Consider the following 26,331-nt stretch of genomic DNA (forward strand, 5'->3'; position numbering starts at 1 on the left):
GGTTTTAAGTAAAATTTAGTAAATACTATATTTTTAATAAAATTGTGCTTTGTCAGAAAATATCAAAAACGGAAAAAAGTCCTAAAATTATATTGTATCTTAAAAATTTATTGCATCTGAACATCCAAGTACAGTGAACAGAAACGTTTAGGCATTCCAGATTTAATTAATTTTAGGATAAAAATTGGCTTTTACAGAAAAAAAAACCCTTTACTATTCCTTTGAGTAAGACACACCAGGGAACTATTTACCTGATAACATCACCTAATCTCAGAGAAAAATATTTTTAAAACATCCTTACCTAAATAAGGATGAAATTCACACGTTCACAGTCTAAATAAAACTTTTCTGCTAGGTCTCACTCACAAAGAAAAAAAAAAAAAAAAAAAAACGCTCTTTATGTTCTTCAGACAAAAAAAACTCTGGTGTGACCCTATACTTGCCTGGCGCGTTTGATTGAAGTGTTGAAGTGGAGAAAACGCTCCGCGCGGCTTCGCTGGTAGAAATAAAAATAATTAATGTTCGACAGAAATTAAGACAAAAAATTTTTGCGTATGAAAGCACTTAACAAAATAAAAGCAAATGATTTTTATAGGTTTAGTTAATTTAAAAATTTGGGGCCCCCATTAAATTCGTGGCCCAAGCGCTCATGTGCCTTTGTACACTAGGACGGGTCACTATGAAAAAAAGTCATATTTAACAAAATTTACGATATATACTCGCATATATAGGTAACTGATTAATATTTCTAATCATGATGTATATGACAGATCTACTGGAAAAAATAAGATACAATTTCGGGGCTTATGTCAAAGCGGGGCCTGTGGGACATAATTTGCTCTCTCTTTGTTTAGGCAAGAGTCACTGAGAAAATATTCATTATACATAAAAAGTCAACTTTTTATTTATCTAAACCATGACATAAGGCACGTCTGGCGAAAAAGAAAACGAATTAAAATTTTGGGGCCTATGTCAAAGCGGGGCCTGGGTATCATAAACCCTCCATTGATCCCGAAGAGGTATTGATTGTATCCCTGAACAAATATTTGGTCTTTAAAAAAATTATGATTTATTAAGCCAATTTGTTTAAGCATTCAAACCAAGATATGGTGAAAACCAAAAATTGAAATTTGGGGGCCTGTGTCAAAGCGGGGCCTGGGGCGGACCGCCCCCTCCGCCCCCCCTTCGGTACGCCACTGCACTTCGACTTGAGGTACTTCAGTTGGAGGCAACTGAACATTAATGAACTTGTGGCTTTAGTTATTTAATGTTCTCTTGTTTATATTGAAATCTACAGAAGCTTTCCTAACACTACATCCATTTCTTATTGCTGCAAGCGCTGCATTTATTTACGCTTGCGTGTTGTCCTTGATCTGACTTCTTACGGTAATTGCGCACCATATTCAGTCCATCTGATATATCACATTAGAGAATGAAATTCAGTTTCAGATATGACTTGATACCATTTAAAACAAATCAGATCATTTAAGTAGTTATTCCAAATTTAATTTTAAATATTTATAATTGTGGTTTTATGCAGTAATTATAAACTGTATTGGCTAAAAATATAAAGTTAAACGATTAAAAAAAAAAAAAAAAAAACATAAAAAACATTCATGGAGAGCCCGGGGTACATTTTCCAATTAGAAAATCTGCCCCGTAGTGAATTGGAATACGTGCCTCAACGCCATATTTGATTATTTTTGTAATATTTAACTATGAAAATGAAAAATATTTGCCAAAGCAATCACGCCATCAGACCCGTAATGAAATGTAGTTTAAAGTTAGGTCCTGACAGTAAAACAAAAACAGTATCATACATGTTTTTTTTAATGAAAAGTAAATGCTTGCAAAGTTACTCACCAGAAGAAAAACCGCAAAAATAGACGTCTCATCAAGACAAAGCGAGCTGATGAACTGAGGATCACGTGGAAGGCGTGCGCAGTGCTGCAGTTTCACACTTCCCAGTAAACGTCGCTACTTAGCGAGAAACACTTAAACTATAGCGCGTTGGAATACGTGCCCCTATAGAATATCTGCCCCGGTCTCCCCTATATATATATATATATATATATATATATATGAATTCTGAATACACTAAATATTATGACAGTATTTAAAAATTAAAAAGTATTAGCATAGTAATATTAAACATGTGTCATTTAAACAAAACTTCGAAATTAAGCTTCATCTGTTGCTTAAATACTTAGATTGAAAAAGAATTACCTTCTTCTATTTCAATGTCTTCCAAAGTCCTACCCATCTGAGATAGCAGCTTTCCTTTTTCTAAACACAAAAATATCTTTAAACACAAAAATATTTTTATCAGTTTTGCTCATTCCATGACTTTGTCTGGTAATCTGTAATACTCTCTATGTATGTTTATGTCGTGCTCCATAAATTTTACCAGGCAAATCTAGTTCATTACTTTTAAGATTTAAAATTTATGACAGGGAGACTACGTGTTTTCGTAGTTTGGTGGAACGGATTAGTTTGGGGCATTTAGCACCACACTCTTAGAAAATTTTGCGAGGCAGTCATTCCCTCTGTGATACAATAACGAGCCCCTTTCACAGACTGCAAATACGTATTCGTATTCTTCAGCTACGTCAACTTTGCACCTTAATTTGATTAATAACTGAATTATTTTTACAACATCTGGCGTCGACAATACAGTTACAATTCTATACCCCTTCCCTAAAATTTCCATTTGAGTGCACAGCTTACAAAGAGCTTGCTCTTTTTTGGTGAGCTCCGAAATGAGGTCAAGTGTCTTCTCCTGCTTTTATTGACGAACTGAAGTCATTTAACTTTATCCTTGAAACTTCCCCAGATCTTCGGCGATTAAACGTTATTACTTTGGTCAATATTAATTTCGCCATCTTCTTCCACGCCATAGTTAGTTGTTCAGTGGTTGATTGGGGGTCTTCAAGTTCTTATCTGTATTAAGCTTTAAATAATCATGAAGCAATATAATATCGCTGCTCATAGGGAGAAGTTTCGGTGCATTCTTTCAGGCTGCTTTTGGGTCCTTCAAGATTTGTGCCGTAATCTCAGCGGAAAAACTTAATGCATGTAATTTTAAAAACCTTTCAATTTCTTTTACTTTATCTTTATCATTATCTCGCAAGGCATCTGTTAAAATTATGTTTGCTATCGATTTTAGATGAATACCTAATTTCCTCGCCAGCTCAGGGGTTCCATATTTATTTTGTTTTTGATCGTACTGTGCAACTTCTTTGATTGACTTCAGTATGCGATCGTAATTTCATGAAAGTAAAATGTCTTGTACAAAAACATTTTTTTCTCCTGAAACTTCTCTAAATGAAAGAACCAGGCGAGTAACTTCTCGGGAGTAATTCCTAATCTCCTGATTTCTGTGATCCCTATTTCCGCATTTTTTCGCATACATTTTTGCAATATATTTGTATATTGTTAATCACTTTTGATTACGTTTGGGATTTTATCAAGTCTTTTAGGTGTCACAATATTTTTTATATTACTGTCTATATCCGCAGGAATGGGTAGTAACTCTTTTCCTTTCCTAACGGCACTGAAGAATTTCTTTTTTTTTTCCCTGCAAGAGGGCATTTGTGCTTCCAAATATCTTTCTTTGCGTAATAGCCGTAGCAGCTACTGCATGGAATGTACTGATCGTACAACGCAGTGTTGTTCTGGGGTCGGTAAACAACTATTAAATCACCTTCACCTTTTCGAACAACAACACAGTTGTTTTTGTAACTTCCGAGGTTTTTTAATTTCATCAACAGATTTCTTTTTTCGGAGAATATCTTTTCTGAATAAAGAAGGGAAACTTGTCTTACCTCATCTTCCTCCTTATGGGCACTTTCAAAATGCTTCGTTAATTTGGCATATTTATTACCACAAAACAGACAGACATATTTTTTTCCCACCTTTTTCTATTAACATTGTTTGTTCCTACTATAACAATGCTCTTTGCATTTTGGGGAACAGATGGGAGGACGGTGTTGTCTTCCGTTTTAATTAACTCATCTTCATAGTCTGAATATGGCTCAAAATTTGAGCTTTCGAGCTTGACTTTATCTCTGAGATTGTATTGGAATCTGAATCAATCCTTTTCTTGCAATTGGCTGCTTTTTCGCGTTTTCCAGATAATGTCGTTTCTTCTACGAGTATTTCTGAATTTTTTTCAGCCTCTTTCACTTTAGCTTCCTTCTTCTCTCTAATGTTTCCTTTACTATCCGCTAGATGGGCAGTGGGAACTTCTCTTGACCTCAAGTATGTTTTGTTTTCTCGCTTCTTTGTTTCTTGCAATTGGCTGCTTTTTCGCATTTTTCAGTTCATTTCGTTTCTTCTACGAGTATTTCTGAATTTTTTTCAACTTCTTTCACTTTAATTTTCTTCTTCTCTTTTATGCTTTCTTTACTATCTGCTTGATGTGCAGGAGGAACTTCTCTTACTCTCGAGTATGTTTTGTTTTCTCGCTTCTTTTGTTGCTTGCAATTGGCTGCTTTTTCGCATTATTCAGTTAATTTCGTTTCTTCTACGAGTATTTCTGAATTTTTTTCAACCTCTTTCACTTTAATTTTCTTTTTCTCTTTAATGCTTCCTTTACTATCTGCTAGATGTGCAGTGAGAACTTCTCTTTTGACCTCGAGTACGTTTCGTTTTCTTGCTTCTTTCGTTGCTTGCAATTGGCTGCTTTTTCGCATTTTTTAGTTAATTTCGTTTTTTCCACGAGTATTTCTGAATTTTTTTTCAACCTCTTTCACTTTAATTTTCTTCTTCTCTTTAATGTTTCCTTTACTATCTGCTAGATGTGCATTGGGAACTTCTCTTCTTGACCTCAAATATGTTTCGTTTTCCCGCTTTTTTGTTTATTGTTTTCTTGTTCAGTCTTTTGCAGCGGTTTGGTCATCACTAAAAGATAGGATTGATTTTTTTATTCAAATGTCAATAATTTTAGCTGCGCAAAATAATTAATAACGCAAGAATGTTTTAAAAATTAGAGCAGTATTAGCACAGATCTTTCTGTCGAATTCCTGCTCTTTTTAGAAATTTTATTTTAATTTCAACTCTAACTTCTTTTTTTTTTAAATCCTATATGTTTCTCAATTCATATTTAGTTTTTTTTTTCTAGTAGTTTATAAGTTCTTAACAACTTTTATGACCTAGAAAATATTGTTAATATAGAGAGTAGCATTTACTTATTAACCTTTTAAGAGCCAATGTACCCAAATGGGAACATGAATTAAAAAATTTGTTTAAAAAAAAAGTTTCGCTCTGGAGGATTACATTTTTTTTTATATAATGTAAAAAGCATACTTGATTTTTGGAAAGGAAAATTATTTCTCCATTATATTTGTGGCCCATAGAAATTCTCAAAAACATCTGTTTTTGTCAATTTTCACGAAAACGAATAAAAAAAATACATATATCGAAAATTTAATAAAAGCCTAATACTTGTGTAAAATTTCACAGTAACAATAAAAATGGCTCATAATGATGAACAAACATGACAGAAAACGAATTGCATCAAAAGTGTGCTGTGTATAATGTATCAAACTTCTATGTTCCCGATCGGGGACATTGACGTGTTTCAGTGTACAAAATCGGGCGTTTTTTTTTTTTTTTTTTTTGCTGCTTTACTAGTGTTGTAATGCGCAAAGTAAGAGTCTCATAACAGCTATGAACCGCTATTGAAACATGTAAAAATAAATCAATGACATTTCAGTCCTCAACTTGTTCGTCTGTACCCTTTTCTTGCCCCCCACCCCCCACCCTCTCTGGTGTCAAGTTGTGGGGCGAAAGTATTTAGGGAAATTCTCTTCGTACTTACAAATGGAGATATTTAAGAATTTTTTTCAAGTACCTAGCTGAGGATGCAATGTGTTAGTAATAAGTTTTTCTCCTAGTAGTTTGAAGAAAAAAAACCCACAAAATAATGTGTACAAGAATTGTGAAAGAACTTAAAAATGTTTACAAGAATTGTTCCCTTTCTTACCGCAGCTATTGAGGTCAACAAAAAAAAAGTATCCGTAGGAGAAAAAAACATTTTATGTAAAATAATTTATTTTTTAACTATTATATGTGATACAATATTGCTATTGTTTGTACTGACGAATTGTTAATTTAGTATGTAATTTTTATTTAGTTATTAGCAATTTCATACAGTTAGAGTAGAGTAAATAAACAAATATTTTAATTTTTTCCTGCTTATATCGATTATAACTATTTACCATTTGAAATTCATGTGAACACAATACCATATGAAATAGTGAGAAGCAAAAGGATGTACGTGGCAAAGTTAAAAATTTGGGGATAACCAGTACAAAGGACAGCTGAATCTCTCCTTTGTCTCGGAACAAGAAATAGTACTCTGGTAAGGTAGTTCTGGCAAGTGCTGCTGTATAGCATGATTTAGAAAAAAACTTTTCAATGAAAGGACCTATCCACTTACATCCCTTTGCCTCTCACTGTCTCAAATGAAGAATGAAAAGTAAATCTATGCAATTAGAATTAAGAAATACAGAAATTTACGTTGTCCGTAAACATCTAATAAGCAGTGTTGCATTTCCCAGGGTCAGAGAATAAACCAGTGGCGTAGCAAGAGGTGTTTTTTTTTTCTTTCTTTCTTTTTTTTGACCAACCCTCATTGTAAACAATTATCTCTATGGGTTACCGATTCACAATATACTATTTTATAATTTATACTATCCTGTATTTTTATTCTCCCTTTGCATTAATATATTACGATGCCACTCACCATTGCCCACAAACACATAAAGTAGGATTTTGAGAGAAAAATATCCTTAATTTCATGCACGAATAGACAGGGCCATAGACAGGGTGGGGACAAATCCCCCCCCCCCCCGAAATTCTAGGTCACAAACTTTTTAGTCCTTCCCTTTCTCTAGCTTTTCCTTCTCCACTCAAAAAGAAAGAAAGAAAGAAAAGAAACAACCAAGACCCTGAATCCTCTAATCAAAACGTTTCCCCTTTACCTTGTTACTTCTTTCTTTCAGTCAGACCCCTTCTCTGACACTCCCCCCCCCCCACACACACAAAAAATGCAGAGTGGACAGGGGTCATTGTTTGAAATGGGGAATGTCGTAGACTGGTTCATCTTCCAGGGGGATTGGTTCCCTCTGTCCTCTGATGGACCATCAAGTTTCCTGGTGGGCTGAATGTTTCATTGATTTCACCGCCTAAACACCCCTTAAAAATAGCTTTTTAGCATTTGGTATCATCGCTTTGTGCGTTTCGTAAATGCTGACTCTTTACTCATTGTCAACATAACTTTGCAAGCTATATTTCATTTTTTAGGATAACGCATATATATAATTGACTGCTGATAAATTTCACCTTCATACGTATTTAAAAGTATTTAATCAGGTATGTAGTTGATCTGTAGATATATTTTTGGGGGGTATTTCAAGTATATTTTTGGTGCAAGAATTATCAATACATTCATTTAAAACAAGCATTTTAAATGCAACTATAGTCTTGAGAAAATGAGTTCCGCATACATTATCCATCTATTTATCTCAAGATGAACTTTTTTTTTTTTCAAATTCTTGTTGTTCGAGGTTTGAAGTTATGCACATAAATCAATCATCTTTTGTTGCCTTATATATATGTATACAAAAAAAAAATAAAACTTTTGTTTTATATTAAGTTATTAGTTTGAACCTTGTTAAACCAATATATAAATAAAGTATATCAAATAAGCCATTTAGTGAAATGACATTCTACAAAAAGAATGAAAATGCAAAATTGCTGAAAAAAGTATTTGCATTGTTTTATACATTTTAAATGCACCGTAAAAATGAAATTAACATTAATAATTTTCAGTTTTAAAAAGCGTAATTTTTATTACATTGAAAAAAAAAGTCATCCGTCAAAAGAATAAATTTGAGAAAGAACTCCTAGATTTTATTTTGTGCGAATGTGTTTTTACTTGTGTCTATCAATGGTAATGACTTTCACTACGAATAAAAAATATAAATGATTATTAAATAGAGGAAAGCATTCTGTAATATGCACTTCATTAAGAGTTTTATATATAAATGTAACATGTTTACCCTGATCAAAATTACTATTTTTTACCCAATCATTCTTATAATTGTATGCTCGTTAAATATCCATGTGTTAAAAACTAAAATTTATTTTTGGCTACTTTTTTGTTATTTTATATATTACTGCTGTCTTTAACATCAATTGTAAAAAAAAAAAAAATATATATATATATATATATATATATTCATTTCAACTCATTGTTTTCATTTGAATGAACAGACTTGTGGTATAAAAAGTGAGGAATTTATGTGCGTGCTGAGATAATCCTCAAAACTTTTGTCTAGCGTATTTTTACGCGTTACATTTCTGCTAGAAATTTAGCACTTTTTGAACTGACAAAAAAAAAAGAAAAAAATGGATTTTTTAAAATATTAGTTTGAGTGTTGTGTTATTTTTCAAACGCAAGATTGCAAGCATCCTGAATGCTAAAAATTAAGAGTGAACATCCTTTTTTCTTTGCCATCTTCCATTTCATTTATAGAAAGTTAAGTTTTCTTTTTTTTCCACCATGGAATGGATCACTATTATATGGTATTTGCTGTTTTCTTGTCGGGGCTCACTTTATTAAGTGTATTTCGGGATATTCCCGTTTGTCACGAAAAAGTAACAGAAAAGTTTTTTAAAAGTTCTCGTCGCATGGTTTTATAATAATTAATAAAAAAGTTATTACAAACTATTTTTTTATTAGTTTTAGTTTGATTTTGCAAACCCCAAATAAACGCAACTTTGAACTCTATCCCCCTTCCCCTGGACTACTTGTTTTGAACCACACTTGCCTCTGACCATGTCCCCCCCCCCCAAAAAAAAAAAAAAAAAAATTCCTAACTACGACCTTGCAAATAGATGTTTTGAACTATGGAAGCTTTAGATTTACTCCTCGGTAAGTTGAATTACGTTTTGACTCAATCATTAAACATGCAAGCTAAGGGCAATGAGGTCACTCTGAAAAAATCGTAAGAAAATTTCCTGAGAAAAAATATTATATTTGGTGCATATCCACTTGATAAGCATTAAAAGAGGTTCAAATGTGCGAATGGGGAGGGAGGGGGAAGGGCAAATGAACCAAAGCCAACTTCTTCCAACATCAACAAGTTAAAATCATGGCTCTGACGTTTTTGAACATACTGCATGTAATAAATTTTTGTGGCTCACATATTCCATATCTTGCTATTTATTTAATAATGAATCCAATAATTTGGAAGCTCTTCTGTTTCTGCTTTGTTTACCTGACTTCTACTGGATAATGTCCACTTGCTTAGCACAAGAAAAAAAATATAACACTACTTGTATTTGTTTCATTTTCTGTACTACTTGTAGTACAAAATGTCAAGCATTCTAGACATTGAAGACCAAAATATTGCGTCCCTCTTTTTCACTTCATCCAATTTATCCTTTGAAAGCTATTTTTATTGTGGAAATCACCATCGTTATCCTTTAAAAATAGGGCAAACTTTGAAGTGTTATTGCATTTGCATTACAAGATTTCAAACATATGTCAAATGCGCCGTATCAATTCAGAGCCCTTCATTGTCCTTGATGTACCGCTTCAAGTCACATGAGCAATCCACACTGGGTCTTCTCTGATGCCCGTGTCTAATGAGGGGGATTCTTAATCGGTCGAAAAAGGAATTTAAGTTAATAAGGGAACTTATTTAAAATGAGGGAAGTTACTGAGAGGAAATTTAAATTAACAAAATGTATTCTCATATTATAGGATCCATCTAATCTGCAATACAGTCATCCCTTGCTACTTCACGCTTCGACTTTCGCAGCTTCACTATATTGCGGTTTTTTCGTTTTTTCAAGTATAGTAATTAGCCTTTTTTACGCACTCGTATAAACTTTTTTCTACAAAAGAATAACACAGTATGTCTTTCAAGTAAGGTAAGCTCTTCTGAGGGGCTGTAGTTGTACTAGTTGAGGGAGTAGATGTATAAAATCGCCGAAGAAAGTAGCGAATCACTATTTCATTTCAACCGTTAAACACTATAACTAGAAAGTATAAATCACTAGAGGATAAATAAATCTGTAAATGGTGTTCAACAGTGTACTAGCTTTTTAAGTTGTATGCCCAATACCTTTAATAAGGATAAATGTAGAATAAAGGGGTAGATACGGTCACTAACTGGCAATTAATTATTCATCGAATAAGTTAAGCTATTTTCATAGATTAATGGTAGTATGTAAGAAATGCATGTGTGTACGTTTTATTTCCCAATAATATAACTATGTGATATTTATTACGTCTAATATATCTCATTTTCTTATATTTTGTATAATATATTAAGTAATGCAAATGTAATGGTGGCTAAGGGTGCTGTTTCATGTCTAGAGGGCTCAAACTATGTTAAAAACCTATTTAGATTGTCCTTAGTAAGTTTATGCGCTCTAGTTAGGAAAATATTCGGTTTACAAATACAGAATTCTACTTCGCGGAAATTCAGTTATCGCGGTAAAGCCTGGAACGAATTAACCGGGATAAAAGAGGGTTGACTGTATTTGGAAATCAACATTTTGTGTGGTTTAGATAATGTTTTGCTTACATATATTTTAATGCAATTTTCTAAGTGTGCTATTATATTTCTAAAAATTATAATAAGAAACCCATTGAATATAAAAAAACATTCATGGTAACGTTGTATAAAACATGAAATTAAATTTTAGAAGTAAATCTTTTAAAGATTAATTTATAGCCAGTATTACAAATTCAGTGCTACATATAATTTTTTCATTTTCTGTTTTAATTTACAATTTCTCGATTAAATCTCACAAACCATTTTTATTTAATTTTAAATATTTTATGACAAAATATTTTTGTGGCAATAAAAAAGTTGCCAATTATTTTGGAGTTTTGCATCTTAGCAATAATTGAAAATTACAATCATTTGAAACAGCAACTGAAATGAGAATCCTACTACACTAAAAGAAAATAGAATAGTCAAAAAAGGTCATGATTTTGTCATGCCTTTTTATTCATAAGCTCATGCCTTTTGCATTGAAAAAGGGGTTTCTTTTAAAGCCAAAACACAAACATGCAGTTCTCCGCAAATTCGTGCAGTTCAATATTTTTATATTTTCTTTTACTTTTCTGCAGAAATTCATTTCTCTATTTCCTACTGTGCAGTTTACATACAAAAACCATGGTTGGTTGTGGAGAATTGAGGATAATAGGTTTGCTGGGGAAAAAAGTCGATTTTTCAAAAAATGTGCATTTTATAGTTTTGTGATACAGTTTTTATTCATGAGTATTTAATACAATAAATCAATGTTACAAAATACAAAAAAGCAATTTAAATACAACATACTAAAAATAAATAAATTTTCTGGATATATATTTTTACAAAATGTGCAATTTTAACATTTGCTGTTCATGTACAAATAGAATGAAGTTAATCTTAGAGAATTTCAAAAGTATAATTAAATATTTCTCACATTATTTACTTCGACACACTACTTCTACTTTGAAAGTTTCGGATCTATTTAAATGGAAAAAAAAATGGAGACATTAGTTGTTAAAACATTCATAAAATATAAGTTAATGTAGATTAACATTGATAAATAAAAAAAAAATTTGAAATTAACATTTGTTGCAATAAATTGTAATTTTGTAACAATATAATTACTATAGTAACTTTTATAAAAATTTAACAAATAAAGAGATAAATTTAGTATAAAATTCATCATGAAGATATGCTTGAAAGATATTTTTCATTAAATTATCTAAAGTTTGATTATCTCATGCAAATGTATCATACACACAAAATAACAAACCCACATTCCCCAATATTGAAGAAAAGTGGCATATGTCTGCTTATGTAATTCAAATGCTTTTAATAAAAAAAACATAATAAAAATAACCAAATTAAAAAAATTAAAAAAAAGAGGTCACAGATATAGTTTTAAATGAATAATTTAACAATTTGGTATTAGAGGTTTATAAAATTACTATTGTCAGATTGAACACTATTTACTAAAATAACTTACTATGAGAGAGAGAGGCACTAAATTAATTTTTAATCTAATTACACAAAGAAAAGTCAAAAGTACAACAAACTCCTGTTCAAAATAATGCTAAAACCCAAAGCAAACTTATACTCTTTTCTGAAACTTAAATAATACACAATTTTTGACTAATTGTTATTAGAAGAACAGATCAGTAAACAAAAGCAAATGACAATATTCAAACAGAGCAATTTATTAACAAGAATTTTTTTTTTCTTAATATCAGTTGATTTGCAAACACTAACTACAAATGATTTTGTGAAATTAAGAGTCATTTAGCTTAAGGAAAAAAAATATTTCAGTAATTGGCAGACATACTTTAAAACGTTGAGAGCATTTCTTAGCTTAAAAAGCTGTTCATTGATGAATCATTCATATTTTGTTATCAAATCCATAAATTGAAATGATCAGAAACTAGCAATACCCAAGACTAAATTAATCTTACTCCATGTATTATTTTAATTTAAGCAGTTCTATGTGTACATTATAAAGTACATATTTTTGTATGGTAGAGAACCATAGTTAGATGAAGTATGGTAAGGTAATTAAAAGAATATTGTGAAAAACTGAAATTTAAAAATGTGAAATAAATTACGATTGGAAATTTTTCATAAAATATGCAATCATACATTATTTTCATTAAAAGTTCATAAACTCTTAATGCATATTAAGTTTTCTTCTTTCATCAGCCATTTTTATCCAAAAACAAAATCTAAAACAAATTTATTCAAGATTTTGTACTCAAACTTTGAAACAGGAGATGTGTACTTTCACAAATGAAATAAATATTGAAAATAATGTTACTTAACAGTACAGATTAGTTGATAACAGTTGATTCACATATCAACTATACTAACACACTACACATATACACACTGCAACTTATTTTCGTTTCATAACTGATTTTTTAACAACCAAATGTATCACATGAAATGCAAACAATGGCCAGTTGCTTTACATAAACAGCAGCATTAGAAAACTGATTGGAAGTACACGAGTCACATATTGAGCATGTCGTTACATGACACATCAAGAAAAAAAACTGTCAAGCATTATGTTGCAGAACGTCAATCCTCACCTTCCGAACCACTGGCACATCCAAGTTGAGAAGTCCACCAATTTTGAACTTCTACAACAACAATTCCCATTTTCTGGGATGGAGGTTGAATTGCACCTTCATCTTCTTCTGGAGTAGGTGATGACAATTCACTGCTTTCACTGAGATCAGGTAGACCTTTAGAACCTTTGATGGAATGACAACCCAATTTAACTACAATCTATAAGGATTTCAAATCATGCATCCAAAACATAGCAAAATTCAACAATGTACCTTCTCTTTACAAAAATTAGGATGATTGAAGCAATATGAACGCTTAAAAATTCCATTACTTCATTTTTGAGTAATTATTCAAATTTATAACATTGCAGTTATTTTTGTCTCATATGCAAATGTTTTTACATAAAAAGAAGTTCAGGATGAAACGACTACTGAACTGAAAGTGTCTACTGGCCACAGGTGACTAACGAAAAATTTTAATCTTCAGGTCTATAGTATGACACTATTTTTGTCACAAAAGCAAACATTTTTTGTCTTTCCATTAAAAACTTGATTTCTTACTAATAATAGTTGTGACTACTAATCGTATTTCTCTAAATACTGATTTTTTTTTGGCCATGAATACGTTAAAATCTATATGCTGTCACACATTGTGCACATAATTTTCTGTATAGGTTGAAATTTTGATCTCTTCTTAACTAAAAATTTATTCAAAAAATTATGAATTTAAGAAGCATAATTTCTAAGAGAGCCTACATGAGAACACACCAACACATTTCTTATAATTATTTTCCAATTATATTTTTAAAGAATGAGAAAAGTTTAAAGAATTTCAATGTTCGCATCTCATTAGTCACACGCAGCTCATTCATTGGCAAACTTATCCTAAAATGTAATGTTAGGGTGACAATCTGAAAACTGGTGAATGTCAACATAGGCCAGAGAATATTAACATATGTTGTGTTGTTGTTGTTGCTGATTCCCTTGGTCTAGACCCCTAGACCAAGTCTAAGAGATCATGTCGCACTAAAAGATAATCCCACTCTAATCCGCAGCTGCCCCACTGAGGCACCGATACAGCGAATAATATGAGAAGGAGAGGCAATAGCCGAGCATGGGCAAGTAGAAAAAGTGTTGGTGGAACTGCCGAAGAAAAGACTTCTAATGTGGCCAGACCTTAACCTAGCTAAGGCAGTTTGAGCAAGTCTTGAGCAGGTCTTCCACAAGGACAATCCAGGCTGCTCTGTGGTGTAACAATCTTGTTCAGGTGGAATCCTCCAAGTGGATTTTATTTTGCCAATAAGCATGGAATGAACCTCTGAGACTCTTAAAATTGATGATGGGAGAATGGAAAGGTTACTGCCTTACACGGCAAGTCTGTCAGCGGCATCATTACCAGGGATACCTATGATATTGACATATCATAGACATATGTGAAAGACTGAATATTTCCCTTGAATCACTAGTGGAAATCGACATTCACTAATTTTGGACTTTTACAGTAACATACAAAAAGGAAAATGATACCATACCTGCCAACCTCCGAGAAAAAAAATCCGGAAGATTTTTTTATTTTTATCCACAAGATTTTAACGCAAAATAAAATCAAACAGGACACCTACCTTCTTTACATTTAACAATACATTAGTTATGAATTTCATATCAATTGAGCTTACTTTCGTTTAGTAAATATTACTTTTATTGCTTTCTTTAAAAGCTCGGAAATAACATTTGTTTCTCATCTTAAAAAAAGAACGAAGCAAAAACAGCTCGAATTGAGAGAATGAGGATAATTGGCGCCGAAATTGTGCCCCTAATTGCTCGCCGCGACGCTTGCTTTGATTGGATCCCGATGAAGTCATGCGCTGTATCACTCAGTGACGTCATAATCTTGCCTCGCTTCTTCTCCTGCCATTCTCTTACGGCAACCTTTCCTTGGCTACTTGGCCTAAAACGCGGTGCCGCGTTCCACAAAAGTATCTTTAGCGCCAAAATTAGCGAGATAATTATTTTTCCTACAAAACGTGAAAAATCCGGAAGATTTTGCTCATAAAAGGAAAAACGGAAAAGGACATAAAAATCCGTAAAACTTCCGGGAAATCCGGAAGGATTGGCAGGTATGTGATACATAGCCAATTTTGAGAAACAATGTCTACATATTTTTAACTTTCAATGTTACTAAAAAATGAAAAGCAAGTCAACATTTTTTTGCAAAAAAGCTAGAATTAAAACCTATGTTGTACCTGGTTGCCTGGCATTCCATTTCTTTGCAGGAAATCTATCTTTCTCAGCACGTACAGCTCCATCAGAAAGAGAAGGGGCCAAAAATTTTCTCCCACCCTAAGAATAAAGGTATTCGGTAAAATTTTGAAATCACCAAGATAATATCCTACTCAAAATCAACTACATCATTCAGAAAAGATAAAATTATCAAAACACACAAATCTGAAAAGCATTCAAAAATAACTATCTTAGAAATTTTAGATCAAAGCAATTTAATTAATACATTTAAATAAATCCAGCATCAGCAAAGCAACTTGCAATGAAGATTGCAATTTGATTGCAAATTTCAACCTGGTTTATATTTGATTTATTAAATGATGCCAGCAGAACGGTGAATTTTAACTCTTTTATTACTCAAAATTTTCGTTTTTTCAGCAAGCAGTTGCAGTACTAAAATGTGACTACAAGAAATAATTAAAAATAGTGCCAGAGCTCTCGCAAAAAATGTGACCTGATGCAAAAAAAAAAAAAAGAAAGAAAGAAAATTAATTTGAATTCTGAAATTTTGAATCCAAATTATGTTTTTCGCAATCACGAACTGAGACAGGACCCTACTCATTGGAGTTATTGTTTCTAGAAATGGTTCCTGTCCCCCCCCCCCTCCAAGCCTGCCTCTCCTCCTGGGAGGTGAAGTGTGCATTAGTTGTGTGTGTGCGTAGACCTGTGTGTATGCACATAGGCGTGTGTGAGTGTATGTGTGTGAAGTCGTGTGTGTGTGTATATGTGTGAACGTGCGTGTGTGTAGGACATGGACGCCTCCTACCAGGAGAAGCGGATAGCTCAAAACTGGAGCAGCCGCGCCGCGCCGCCAGCAGAGGACGGTGGGCGGTGGTGCTGCAGCGGCTTCTGGTCCAAGTTGAAAAAGGCACGGACACCAAAAACGGTCAAATGAGAACAATAAGCAATCGTGTTTGCTCAAAAAAAGGTTTTTTTTTTTTTTGAAGTGATCTATTAGAGAAAAAAGTGACCAACCGATAATCAATTATTACCACTAAAACACAAAATATACAGTTTTATTTTTTTCAAGCTTTATCTGTAATGTTCTGAACATAAAAAACATTTAAATCATTAATTTAATCATGGAAAATATTATTGACCAAAGCTGTTCAAAATTAAAGGCATTTCATTTCAATTATCAAACATGAACACACAGAATAGTAAACATTTAGTCCAGTCAATGAGTGCTCAAAATAGGGGTGTAGTGTGCATGGAATATGCGATAATTTTTGACTTCAGAATATTGTTAGGGGTAGTTAGTAAGTCAACATACTGAAAGTCCCCGCCCCTAGGGGGTGAGCTAAAGGTGGGAGGGAGGGGGAAGCAAATTTTGGGTTTTTCGAATATATGTCAGAAACGGTGGAAAAAATGCGTTTAAAATAAAAATTCAAACTAAATAAACTTGCTATTTAATTGTTCCTTCTCATCTTTGTAAAATTTCAACAATTTTTCGGGTATACGTTATGAAAATAAACGTCGATAATGTTTGAAAGCGTACTAATACCTTATTCATATTAAAATAATACTATCCACAGGCAGCTCGCACGTGGGAAGGGGGGGGGGGGGGGGGACTGCCTCCTCAATTCCGAACGTAAACAGGCCTTGCCCCCTCACTTTTCAAAGATTCATGATTGATTGAAAAATGATTTTTTACATTGGGAACTGATTTATTTCACGAAGGTAAAAACTAGAACTGCCGAAAAAAAAGGAACTTTTCTCATCTTATTTCATTGGAATTGAACTTTGAAATGTAAAGTGTACGGTTGCGATTCATCCCGATTTTTGAGGCCATATTTGACATTTTTAGAAGAAATGAAATCAGAAATGTTAAATTACGAGTAATCTAGCCCAATTTTACAAAAAAAAAAAGCTTTATGGGCCACTCTCCCTAACCTTTTTTGGCACCAGCCGCCTAAGGTACTATCGAAAAGTTTGCAGTTACTTGCAAGTTTATTCTTGCATAAATTATTTTATATAAATCAGAAAGAAATGTTTTGAACAAATGTTTTTGCAAATAGAACTCTAAAATTGTAAAAAGAACAGTGTATGATTCGTCAAGGTTACCAGCCATTTGGCATTTTTTCAAAAGATGGCGTGAAAGGGGTGAGATTAAAGTGAGGCGCCCCCGCGTCTTATGTCATGAAGCAGTTAAAATTGGCAAAAAGGCAATGGCAAAAATGGTAAACTTGCCCTTCCCAAACATCAAACTAACACGGAAAAATCGTGCACTCCCTGTTCCCTGATCTTTCAACAATCCAGATTAACGATGAAAAAGTTGTGGTGGATCCATTCATGCTTTTCCAGCGAATTGCCATTAGCAAGAAACAAGAAATCGGACTAAGATTTGAAGATTTACATGAAATAAGAATTAGCTCCCTACCCCCCAGCATTATTTAACGAAAGTGGGATGAGGAAGTGCAGAAAGTCAACCTTATACACCTTATTTAAGGAAATTGATCATGACATGGATTTAACTATGTTTGAACTTGTTGTTGATGGGGGATTCTCTCTTAATCCACGTACGTTAAATTTCTAAGGACCCATTACAACGGGAAGGGCTGTACAGTGGTTTTTGATGGGTACACTGACACATCAGAAAGCATAAAAGCAGCCGAACTGAACCGACGATATCGGTTAAAGAGATGTGTGGACATCAATGTCAGTTTGGAAAATGAGGTGAAAGTTAAACATGATTTTCTTTCAAATGTCCATAATAAGAATCAGCTGATAAATCAAAATGCATCTCTTAAAAAATGGGATAAATACACTCCAAGCATTAGGTGATGCTGACTTTGATATTGTGACTACAGCTATCGTCAGATCGCAAAATTCTTCTGTAGCCGTTATTGGAGAAGACGTCGACTTAGCTGTTCACTTGGTTGCCAAAACCCCAACTGATCACGACATTCTACTGATAAAACCTGGCAGATGAAAGGTCAAGAGTGCTGTATATTCCTCACAACAGCTTCAGCTAGATTTGAAAATGAAGAACAATGCCCACTTGTTATTTTTACATGCATTCACAGGCTGCGACTCAACATCTGCAGCGTATTGCAGGAGTAATGTGGGGTTTGTTAAACTACACCAGAGATCTAAAATCGTACAGCATGCATCTGAGGTATTTGTCAGCGGTTCTTCTTCTCCTGAATCCATTGAGACTGCTGGGATCATGAGTACTCTCTTATGGTATGGTGCTCCAGCCACGGAAGAGTCTCTGAACGAATTCCGATACAAATCTTTCATCAAAATAGCTGCAAACATGAAGGCTGATCTTTCAACTCTCCCACCAACTGCAGAAATGCTTAACAGCACGCATTCCGGACATATCACCAAGTACACCTGTGGCTAGGAGAAGAGCCCAGTGGCGAGTCAACGAAATGGGGTTGGGAAAGGGAGCATGATCAACTAGTTCCAAAACTCTCAGAGTTGGATGCTGCTCCTGACGAAATGTTAAAAATGATTTTTTGTCGATGCACGAAAGAATGTGACAGCGGCAGGTGCAGTTGTAGAAAAACATCGCTAAACTGCTCTATCGCATGCCTGCATTGCAAGAGCAATTGCAACGGTGCCAAAATATGTATTCATGTCGAAGGCGACGACATCGACACACTGCCAATTTCTGTGGACACTGTTTCCAATGCCGATGAGCCTGAATAAGCCTCAACATTTCCGCCTCAAGAATACCAAGATGTCACCTTGTAAAGTTATATTTTCATTTTTTAATTACTGTCACTCCGTATTCATTTGTAAAATACTTTTAAAACGCAATTAGTAATGATATAATAAAAAGAATATTGCAAAAGATTATTAATTTTCGTCAATTGAAAATATCTAATTTCTATTGTTAAAATGTTAATTATAATAGTAGCGTCACCATGCTCAATTCAAGAAAAACACCGACATTGAGTGTACAAGTTAGAAATTCATAACTTTTGATAGCTTGTCTGCTGGATGTCTTAATGGTTAGACACTGGCTTCATAAGCCTTTAGTCTAAGGTTTAAACCCGCAGTTTAAGTGTTCTGTCGATGGATTTTCGAAATGAAAAAAAATCGTCAGTGAACATGTCCCATGATTGCGGCCTGTTACCGATCCCTTGAGTGCATATTTGGGTTTGGCACTCTGGGAGAAAAAGAGCCAGTTGAAATTTTTTTTTTGAAAATTAACAATTTTCAGTAACGTATACATCGAAAACAACTTGATATTTGACAAATATGTATAAAAACAATTTCATAGAAAATTTTGTTAACTTCCATTTTTATTTGGAACATATTTTTCGCTCTTTTGGAGACTTTATGGAAAAACCCAAAATTGCACCCCCCCCCCTTCTACCTTTAGCTCACCTCTCAGGGGCGGGAACTTTCAATATGTTTACCTACTAACTAACTGTAACAAATTTCTGAAGTCAAAAATGATCACATATTCCATGCACGCTATAATGTATTCATTGATTGAACTGTTCGAGTCAGTTTAGTGTTTATGAATGGTAAGCAGGGTTGCCAGATTTAAGAACAGTGAATACGGGACAGGCTTCTAGGAGTAAAGGGGGGGGGGATATTTTTGAGATTGTTGTGCAATTAATTACTGGTAATGGTGTATTTTTAAGGGGTGATAAACAACCATGTTTTTATAGCTTTCGGAAGATTCCTCTCAGTATGTTTATGGGTGAGCACAATTTTAGAGGAATTCTATCTCAGAGAATAAAGCAAGCAATAGAACGAAAACGATGTTCAGTGTACAGATCGATGCTGATAAGAACAGGTGCTACTTAGTTTTTTACTTGCGCTTACTATAAGAGAAACGGTGCAATCGAAAAATTTTCTTGTTAAATGTGACTACTTTAACGGAAATAGTAATGCAAGGAATCGTGGAGCAAAATTTTTTTTTTAATGCCACACCAGCCAATAGGGAAATTTGACTGAGTAAGCCTCATGGTCTGCCGCCAAAACAAAAACATACAAACCAACTCAAAACACATAACTTTTGCATTTGCTGCCACATGATTTTCTTTTTGTTCTTTATTTCACATGTTTTGTTCCCCCCCCCCTTAAAATAATTCCTTGTTTTGTAAAATACTGTTATTAGCCAGAATATGGGACTTTAGCCATCCCGTATGGATGTTCACCGGGACGCGGGACAAGTTTTCAAAATACGGGGCTGTCCCTTGAAATCCGGGACGTCTGGCAACCCTGATGGCAAGTGTTCCATTTTTTTGCCATGAAGGTGCGGGTTTGAAATCCTATAACTTTTGATTGGTTGAATAAAATGCTACAAAGTAGCATATCAAATTGAAGGTAATTTTATGACCTACAACTTTATCATTGACAATTTTTATGTGTATTGACATTGGGAGGTACTACGAGTAAATATTTGACAAAAAGAGAGAATTTCTTCGAAAATCGTTGAGTTTTCGTAACATATATCTAGAAAACTTTTGAAAATTTGACAAATATGTGTAGAAGCAATTTCATAGTAAGTTTATTTAGTTTGAATTTTTATTTTAAACGCATTTTTTCCACCGTTTCCGACGTTTTCTTGAAAAACCCAAAATTTTCTTCTCCCCTCTCTCCCACCTTTAGCTCACCCCCCAGGGTCCGGGACTTTTAGTATGTTTACTTACTAACGACCCCTAACAATATTCTGAAGTCAAAAATTATCGCATATTCCATGCACGCTACAATGTATTCATTGACTGGACTAATTTTTGAAGTAATTGAATAAGAAAAGTACATACAACATTCCTTTTGACTTGAAAAATACAAGAAGTAGAAGAACTGTATTTTACGTTTGGCCCTCAATAGAGTAGGCCAGGGGGAAAATAATTTTTTCCTCCAGCTCCCCCTGCGGGGTTCAGCACTCAGCAATGTTTTTTGATGTTCGTAAGAAAAATTTCATGGATATTTGTTACTTGTTTAAAATTTTAAAAGAAAATGACCAAAAAAGTGATTTTTGGCATTCAGAAGTGACTTAGAGTGTCCAATGAAAAAAAAATAACTTTAGGTAAAAAAAAGTTGATTTGGTGGGAGCCCTGTAACGCTAATATGTGAATAAAAAATTCAAACAAATTTTGAAATAAATGTTTCATTTGTTAATGAGTTTTTAAATAATCTTATTCAGGCAATTGGAGAGTGTGTTACAGTTATATGTTAACATGATAGTATTACAATTATGTGTCATTTGTTACCTGGGAGGAAATGCTGTCTGATCGTCCAGGCAGCTGCCCCTTTTTGCGATGCCTTACGGAAGCAGCCGCAGCCTCTTCTTTGCCCTCTTCTTTGGCTTCAGAGGCAACAGGCTTATTAAGAGGAATTTCAGTGCCCGCAAGCAATGCTTCAGTTGTAGCTCTCAAACTGTTGATAAGACTGTTTTGCTGTTTTTGCTAGAAAAATAAAATTGACTTTTGTGAATAAAATAACGAACATTTACAGAAATATCAATAAATGTACTGAGGACAATGTTAACCTAATGGTGGAGATAATAGTAGGAAAAAATCATTTTGAATGGTATAAACTGAAAAGCATAAATACGTAATACTGAGTTGAATAAACCGAAAATCACAAGTGCATTAATATTGTTATGAAATGGCCAGTCTAAAAATGACTTTTGCTAAAATACAAAATCAAAGGTTCTGGTGTTGGAAAATTTATGCTTGTACCCCTGCTTATTAAAGTACAAGGTGATACAAAAGTCATGCAGCTCATCATAAAATATGTTTCGTAAAAAAATGAATTAATTTTGAATACTAATTAGTTATCTGGTAGACACTACTACACTTTTCAGAACAACAAGCCTTTTTTATTTTGATTTTCTATGCACACTGACACTTTCAATAACTTTTGGCTTGTAACATGGTCAAGATGGATTTTTTGCAAGTTGAGGATTTTTTTTCAAAATTCATGATTTCATTGGATCAAAGTCTTGTATTCTGACCAATATCATTTCATTTCCATCTAGGTCAACAATTAGACCAATTCTAGTAATGTATCAACCAATAAACCAATTCTCAAAGAAGTTCAAGTTACCACATAAAACTATTTGCCACATTGAAAAGAACAAGTATGTTCTCTACACTATTCCGAATGAATACAACCCCATTAAAGCAATAAGGTTTTTCTTTTCTTTTTTTTTTCCAATTTCAAGATAGGCCTAATTTGAATAGCTTAAAATAATGCCTTTTGGTTTTAAAATTTAGCCATTCTACATGCTCTATTTTGCTAAACTTTAGCTAACAAGTTAACTCTGAATATCGGCAACCAAATTCTGATAATTATGAAATTAGTTTTGTAAAAAGTACTTTCACACATATACATATTTATTTTTTTCATAAAATTGATCTTCAAACTGTTAAATTTCAACATCTAAATGCAATTTACAAATATGAGTAATAAGCTTGATTGCCAACATAAAATATATAACTAACAAACACTATTAGTATATATTATTAAGTTATATATAATAAAACTATAAGATTTTCACTAAGTTTAAAATAAAGAAAAATGGCACCAAAAGTAGTAATTACATTCAAAAAATATTTGTCATTATTAAAAAATAGAAGAATTGGCAGGGCTTCTATTATAATCGTAAAAGTTTACTCACTGCTTTAATTCGACGTAGACACTTATCTAACCACTGGCGTATTGTTTGCTTGGCAACTTCTTCCTCAATTAGATATTCTAATTCTTCCCTTGCTAAAAGTTCTTCCAATTGCAGGGCTTTCCTTATGTCTACTGATCGATATGAAAGCATGCTGAAAGTTAAAGAAAATGTTAAACCTTAACCAAAATAAATGTTTATTAACAATCAGCTATAATTTTCATCTAAGTTTTACAGAGGAACTCTGTTGCCAGTGATAACTGACAGATCATTTTTCTTATTTTTAATAAACAAATTAATAAAATTTAGTTACAGTATAAGCCCAATTTAACGATTGTCAAGGGACTGGGGAAAGTTATCATTAAATCGAGGAGCATATACGTAGGGGTATCAAAAAATAAGGTAACAAGAGCTCTGACGGGTGTGCAAATTATCCGTATGAATAAAAATCCCTCTGAAGGTAACGGAAACAATCACAGCGTTCAAACGGTGTTGATAGATGGAGCTGGTAGGCCGGTAACGTGACGGAATTTGAGTTAGAAGAGGGACGCCTAGACAGAAGCATGGTCCGCAATTGAGAAAAAATTTGTGATATGCTTTTTTGCGTTTAAAGAAATATTCTCCAGTTGAAATTCATCGCCAATTGGTGGAAGTGTATGGTACCAGTGTTATGTCCACAATGCCTGATCGCATACTGCCACAACTACGCACGATTTGTTAGAGCATTTTTGGTGGCAGATCTTGGATCTCCTTACAGTCCTGACCTTGTACCAAGTGATTTCCATCTCTTTGAACCGTTAAAGAAACACTTGGGAGGTCTGCATTTCAGAACTGATGCTCAGGTTCAGCAAGCCGTCTTGATGTAGTTGCACAACCTTGACGCTGACTTCTTCCGTGCCGGTTTCGATGGTTTGGTGTACCGAAGGAACAAATGCTTTGATAAGCATAGTGACTATGTAGAAAAGTAATATGTACCTGTGCCTTTCTACATCGTATATATATATTTTTAATTCCTAAATAAACGTTTTCTCTGATTGGGCTTGTTACCTTACTTTTTGATACTCCCTCCTACATTCAATGCAGTTAAATAGGGACCAGTGAAATGTATCATTAAATCGACGAAATTGTTAAATCGGGTATAGTTAAATAAAAGTTATACTGTACTTGTTATTTAAAAAGTGACAAGTTCTTTTTTTTAGAAATACAATTGAAAAGTGCGGCAAAACAATACGACTCGAGTCATTTTCTAATTTTACAGGACACAGCATTTAACCAGCTGTCAGAGAAAATTTTATCGAAAGAATCAGCATTTTGCTCAACAAAATCAAGCTTTCAGAGCTATCTATTGTAACTAACTAATGTAAATAACTCTATGAGATTCTATGAAGGAGATATGAATCCTGAAGTTGTACTGAAAAACCCAACTTGCCGAAAAGACAAAAGTCCCGTTGTTTATCTCAAATTATTGGAATATGAAGGAATTGTAGAATATTTTGAGAACAATCCAAAAAAAACAAACATTCATCCATACTTTCTTTTATTTCTATGGGTGTCTCATTTTTGTTTTTAATTGAATCCATTTTAATAAGAAATTCCATGTTGGAAAGACTTTTTTTTACATTTTTACTCTTAATCATAGCATTCATAGCATAAAAATCAAAGAAGATGAATTTATTTACTTTAAAACATCGTGAAATGTCACGTCTTCCCCATTATGCAATCTTTCCATTTCATAGACCATATGCTTAAAAAGCAGGCGATCTCGGTCTGGATCCACTTCAAGTCTACCCTAAAAAATTATGGTTTTGAAATTATACTTCGAAAATGCATTACGAAAAACAGCAGCAGTTTGGTTCAAGTTCACAGTCAAAAAATAATTTTTGAAATAACAGTACAGTCAGTGGCGTAGCTAGAAATGGTCGGAGGGTGTGATCCGACCTGGGCGGCACTCTTTTGGGGGCGGTAATTTAACAGTTTGATTTTTTTTTAAATCTAAATAAGGGAATGATACTTAAAATTTATTTTTTGAGGTTAAGAATAACCCTTTGAAATGTAAGGTTTTGGTATTACAAGAAGAAAAGTACACCGACACAAAATATGCGTTGTTCTTATGAACATAAGATTGCAGAATTTCTTATTTTTCTCTCCCTTTACCTTAAGTTACAGGCTGAAGGGGTGGCAGTGAGAAATCAAGGGACTAAAGTATTTTAATGCCAGATCTAGAGAGTGTGGCAAAATGGACCTCGGTCTCCGACAGCAGCTTCTACATACATCAAATTTAAGTGCGGAGTCAAAGTGGAGATTCAAAAGTAACTAGTGATCCACCTAGAAGTGACCATCAGAAAGCCAAATTTTGTGTTTTTTGACCTTTAATTTCGGTAAACTTCAGGGGGCGAACCTCCGACCCTCACACCCGTTCTTAATGTCATCAAAGTAAAATTTGCAGTTTTAGGACTTCAATTTTAAAACTTTTTGGGACAGAGAGCCATTTAACTGGTTTTTCTCTTTAACTTGATCAACATTACCTACAAGGGCAGTTTTTGGGGTGGAGAATTCAATTTTAAGCAATTACTTGCTGGGAACTTTCAATGTTCCTTTTTTAATTAAAGATAAAATTTAAAATGATTTTAGACGAGAGGGTTCTCGAGTCTCCAACTTCTTTCCCTATTATCAACGAAGATAGCTTTTAAAAGTCTTTTAGATGGCTAAAAAATTTCAGGCCGAGCTCTCAAACCTTTCTTTCCTTAATGCCTCCAAACATAGTCTAATAGTAAATTTTCAGACCTTCAATTTCGGAAAAATTACTGAGAGAAAGCATCCACACCCTCTTTGAATGTCTCACCATATAGCTTAAATTGCCCTTTTAAAGCTTTAACATCAAAAAATTTCTGAGGAGAGTGCTCAAACCCTAAACCGTATCTCTTCCCTTACAACCAGATTAAAGACAGCCTAAAATGTGTTTTAGAACTTAAATTTCAAAACATATCTGAGAAGGATCCTTAAAACACCTAACTCTACTAAGCTGTTCAAAGATAGCTGAAAATTTTGTCTTTAAAACTTTAATTTTGAAAATTTTGTCAGAAAGATATCCAAAACTCTCATCTTATCTAACGCCTCCAAAGGAAGCCTATTATTAAGTTTTCAAAACTTCAATGTCAAAAAATTTCTGGCAAACAAACCTCCCCCTAAATCCCTATCCCTATCTTAAATGTCACCACAGATAGCTGAAAATTTGCTTCACAGAAATTTCCACAGGAGCGTCCAGAACCTTCCTTCTGAGAATAGCCTACAACGCATTTTAATTTCAGGAGGGAGCCTCCGCCACCCTTCTTTCTTCTAA

The 26,331-nt window shown here is 33.5% G+C and overlaps 1 protein-coding gene across 1 annotated transcript in view; it reads right to left on the minus strand.

Moving 5' to 3' along the window:
- Positions 1-11,285: 11,285 nt before the first annotated feature.
- Positions 11,286-26,331, minus strand: part of LOC129222636 (sodium leak channel NALCN-like) — a 73,785-nt gene continuing 58,739 nt past the window's right edge. Inside the window, 6 exon segments of the mRNA XM_054857169.1 lie at positions 11,286-11,537; positions 13,142-13,306; positions 15,364-15,460; positions 21,583-21,777; positions 22,995-23,145; positions 24,671-24,780. Coding sequence (XP_054713144.1) covers positions 11,518-11,537; positions 13,142-13,306; positions 15,364-15,460; positions 21,583-21,777; positions 22,995-23,145; positions 24,671-24,780 — 738 coding nt within the window. The 3' untranslated portion in view covers positions 11,286-11,517.

The sequence above is a fragment of the Uloborus diversus genome, chromosome 1 (genome assembly GCF_026930045.1).
Source record: "Uloborus diversus isolate 005 chromosome 1, Udiv.v.3.1, whole genome shotgun sequence".
NCBI classification, from domain to species: Eukaryota; Metazoa; Arthropoda; class Arachnida; order Araneae; family Uloboridae; genus Uloborus; species Uloborus diversus.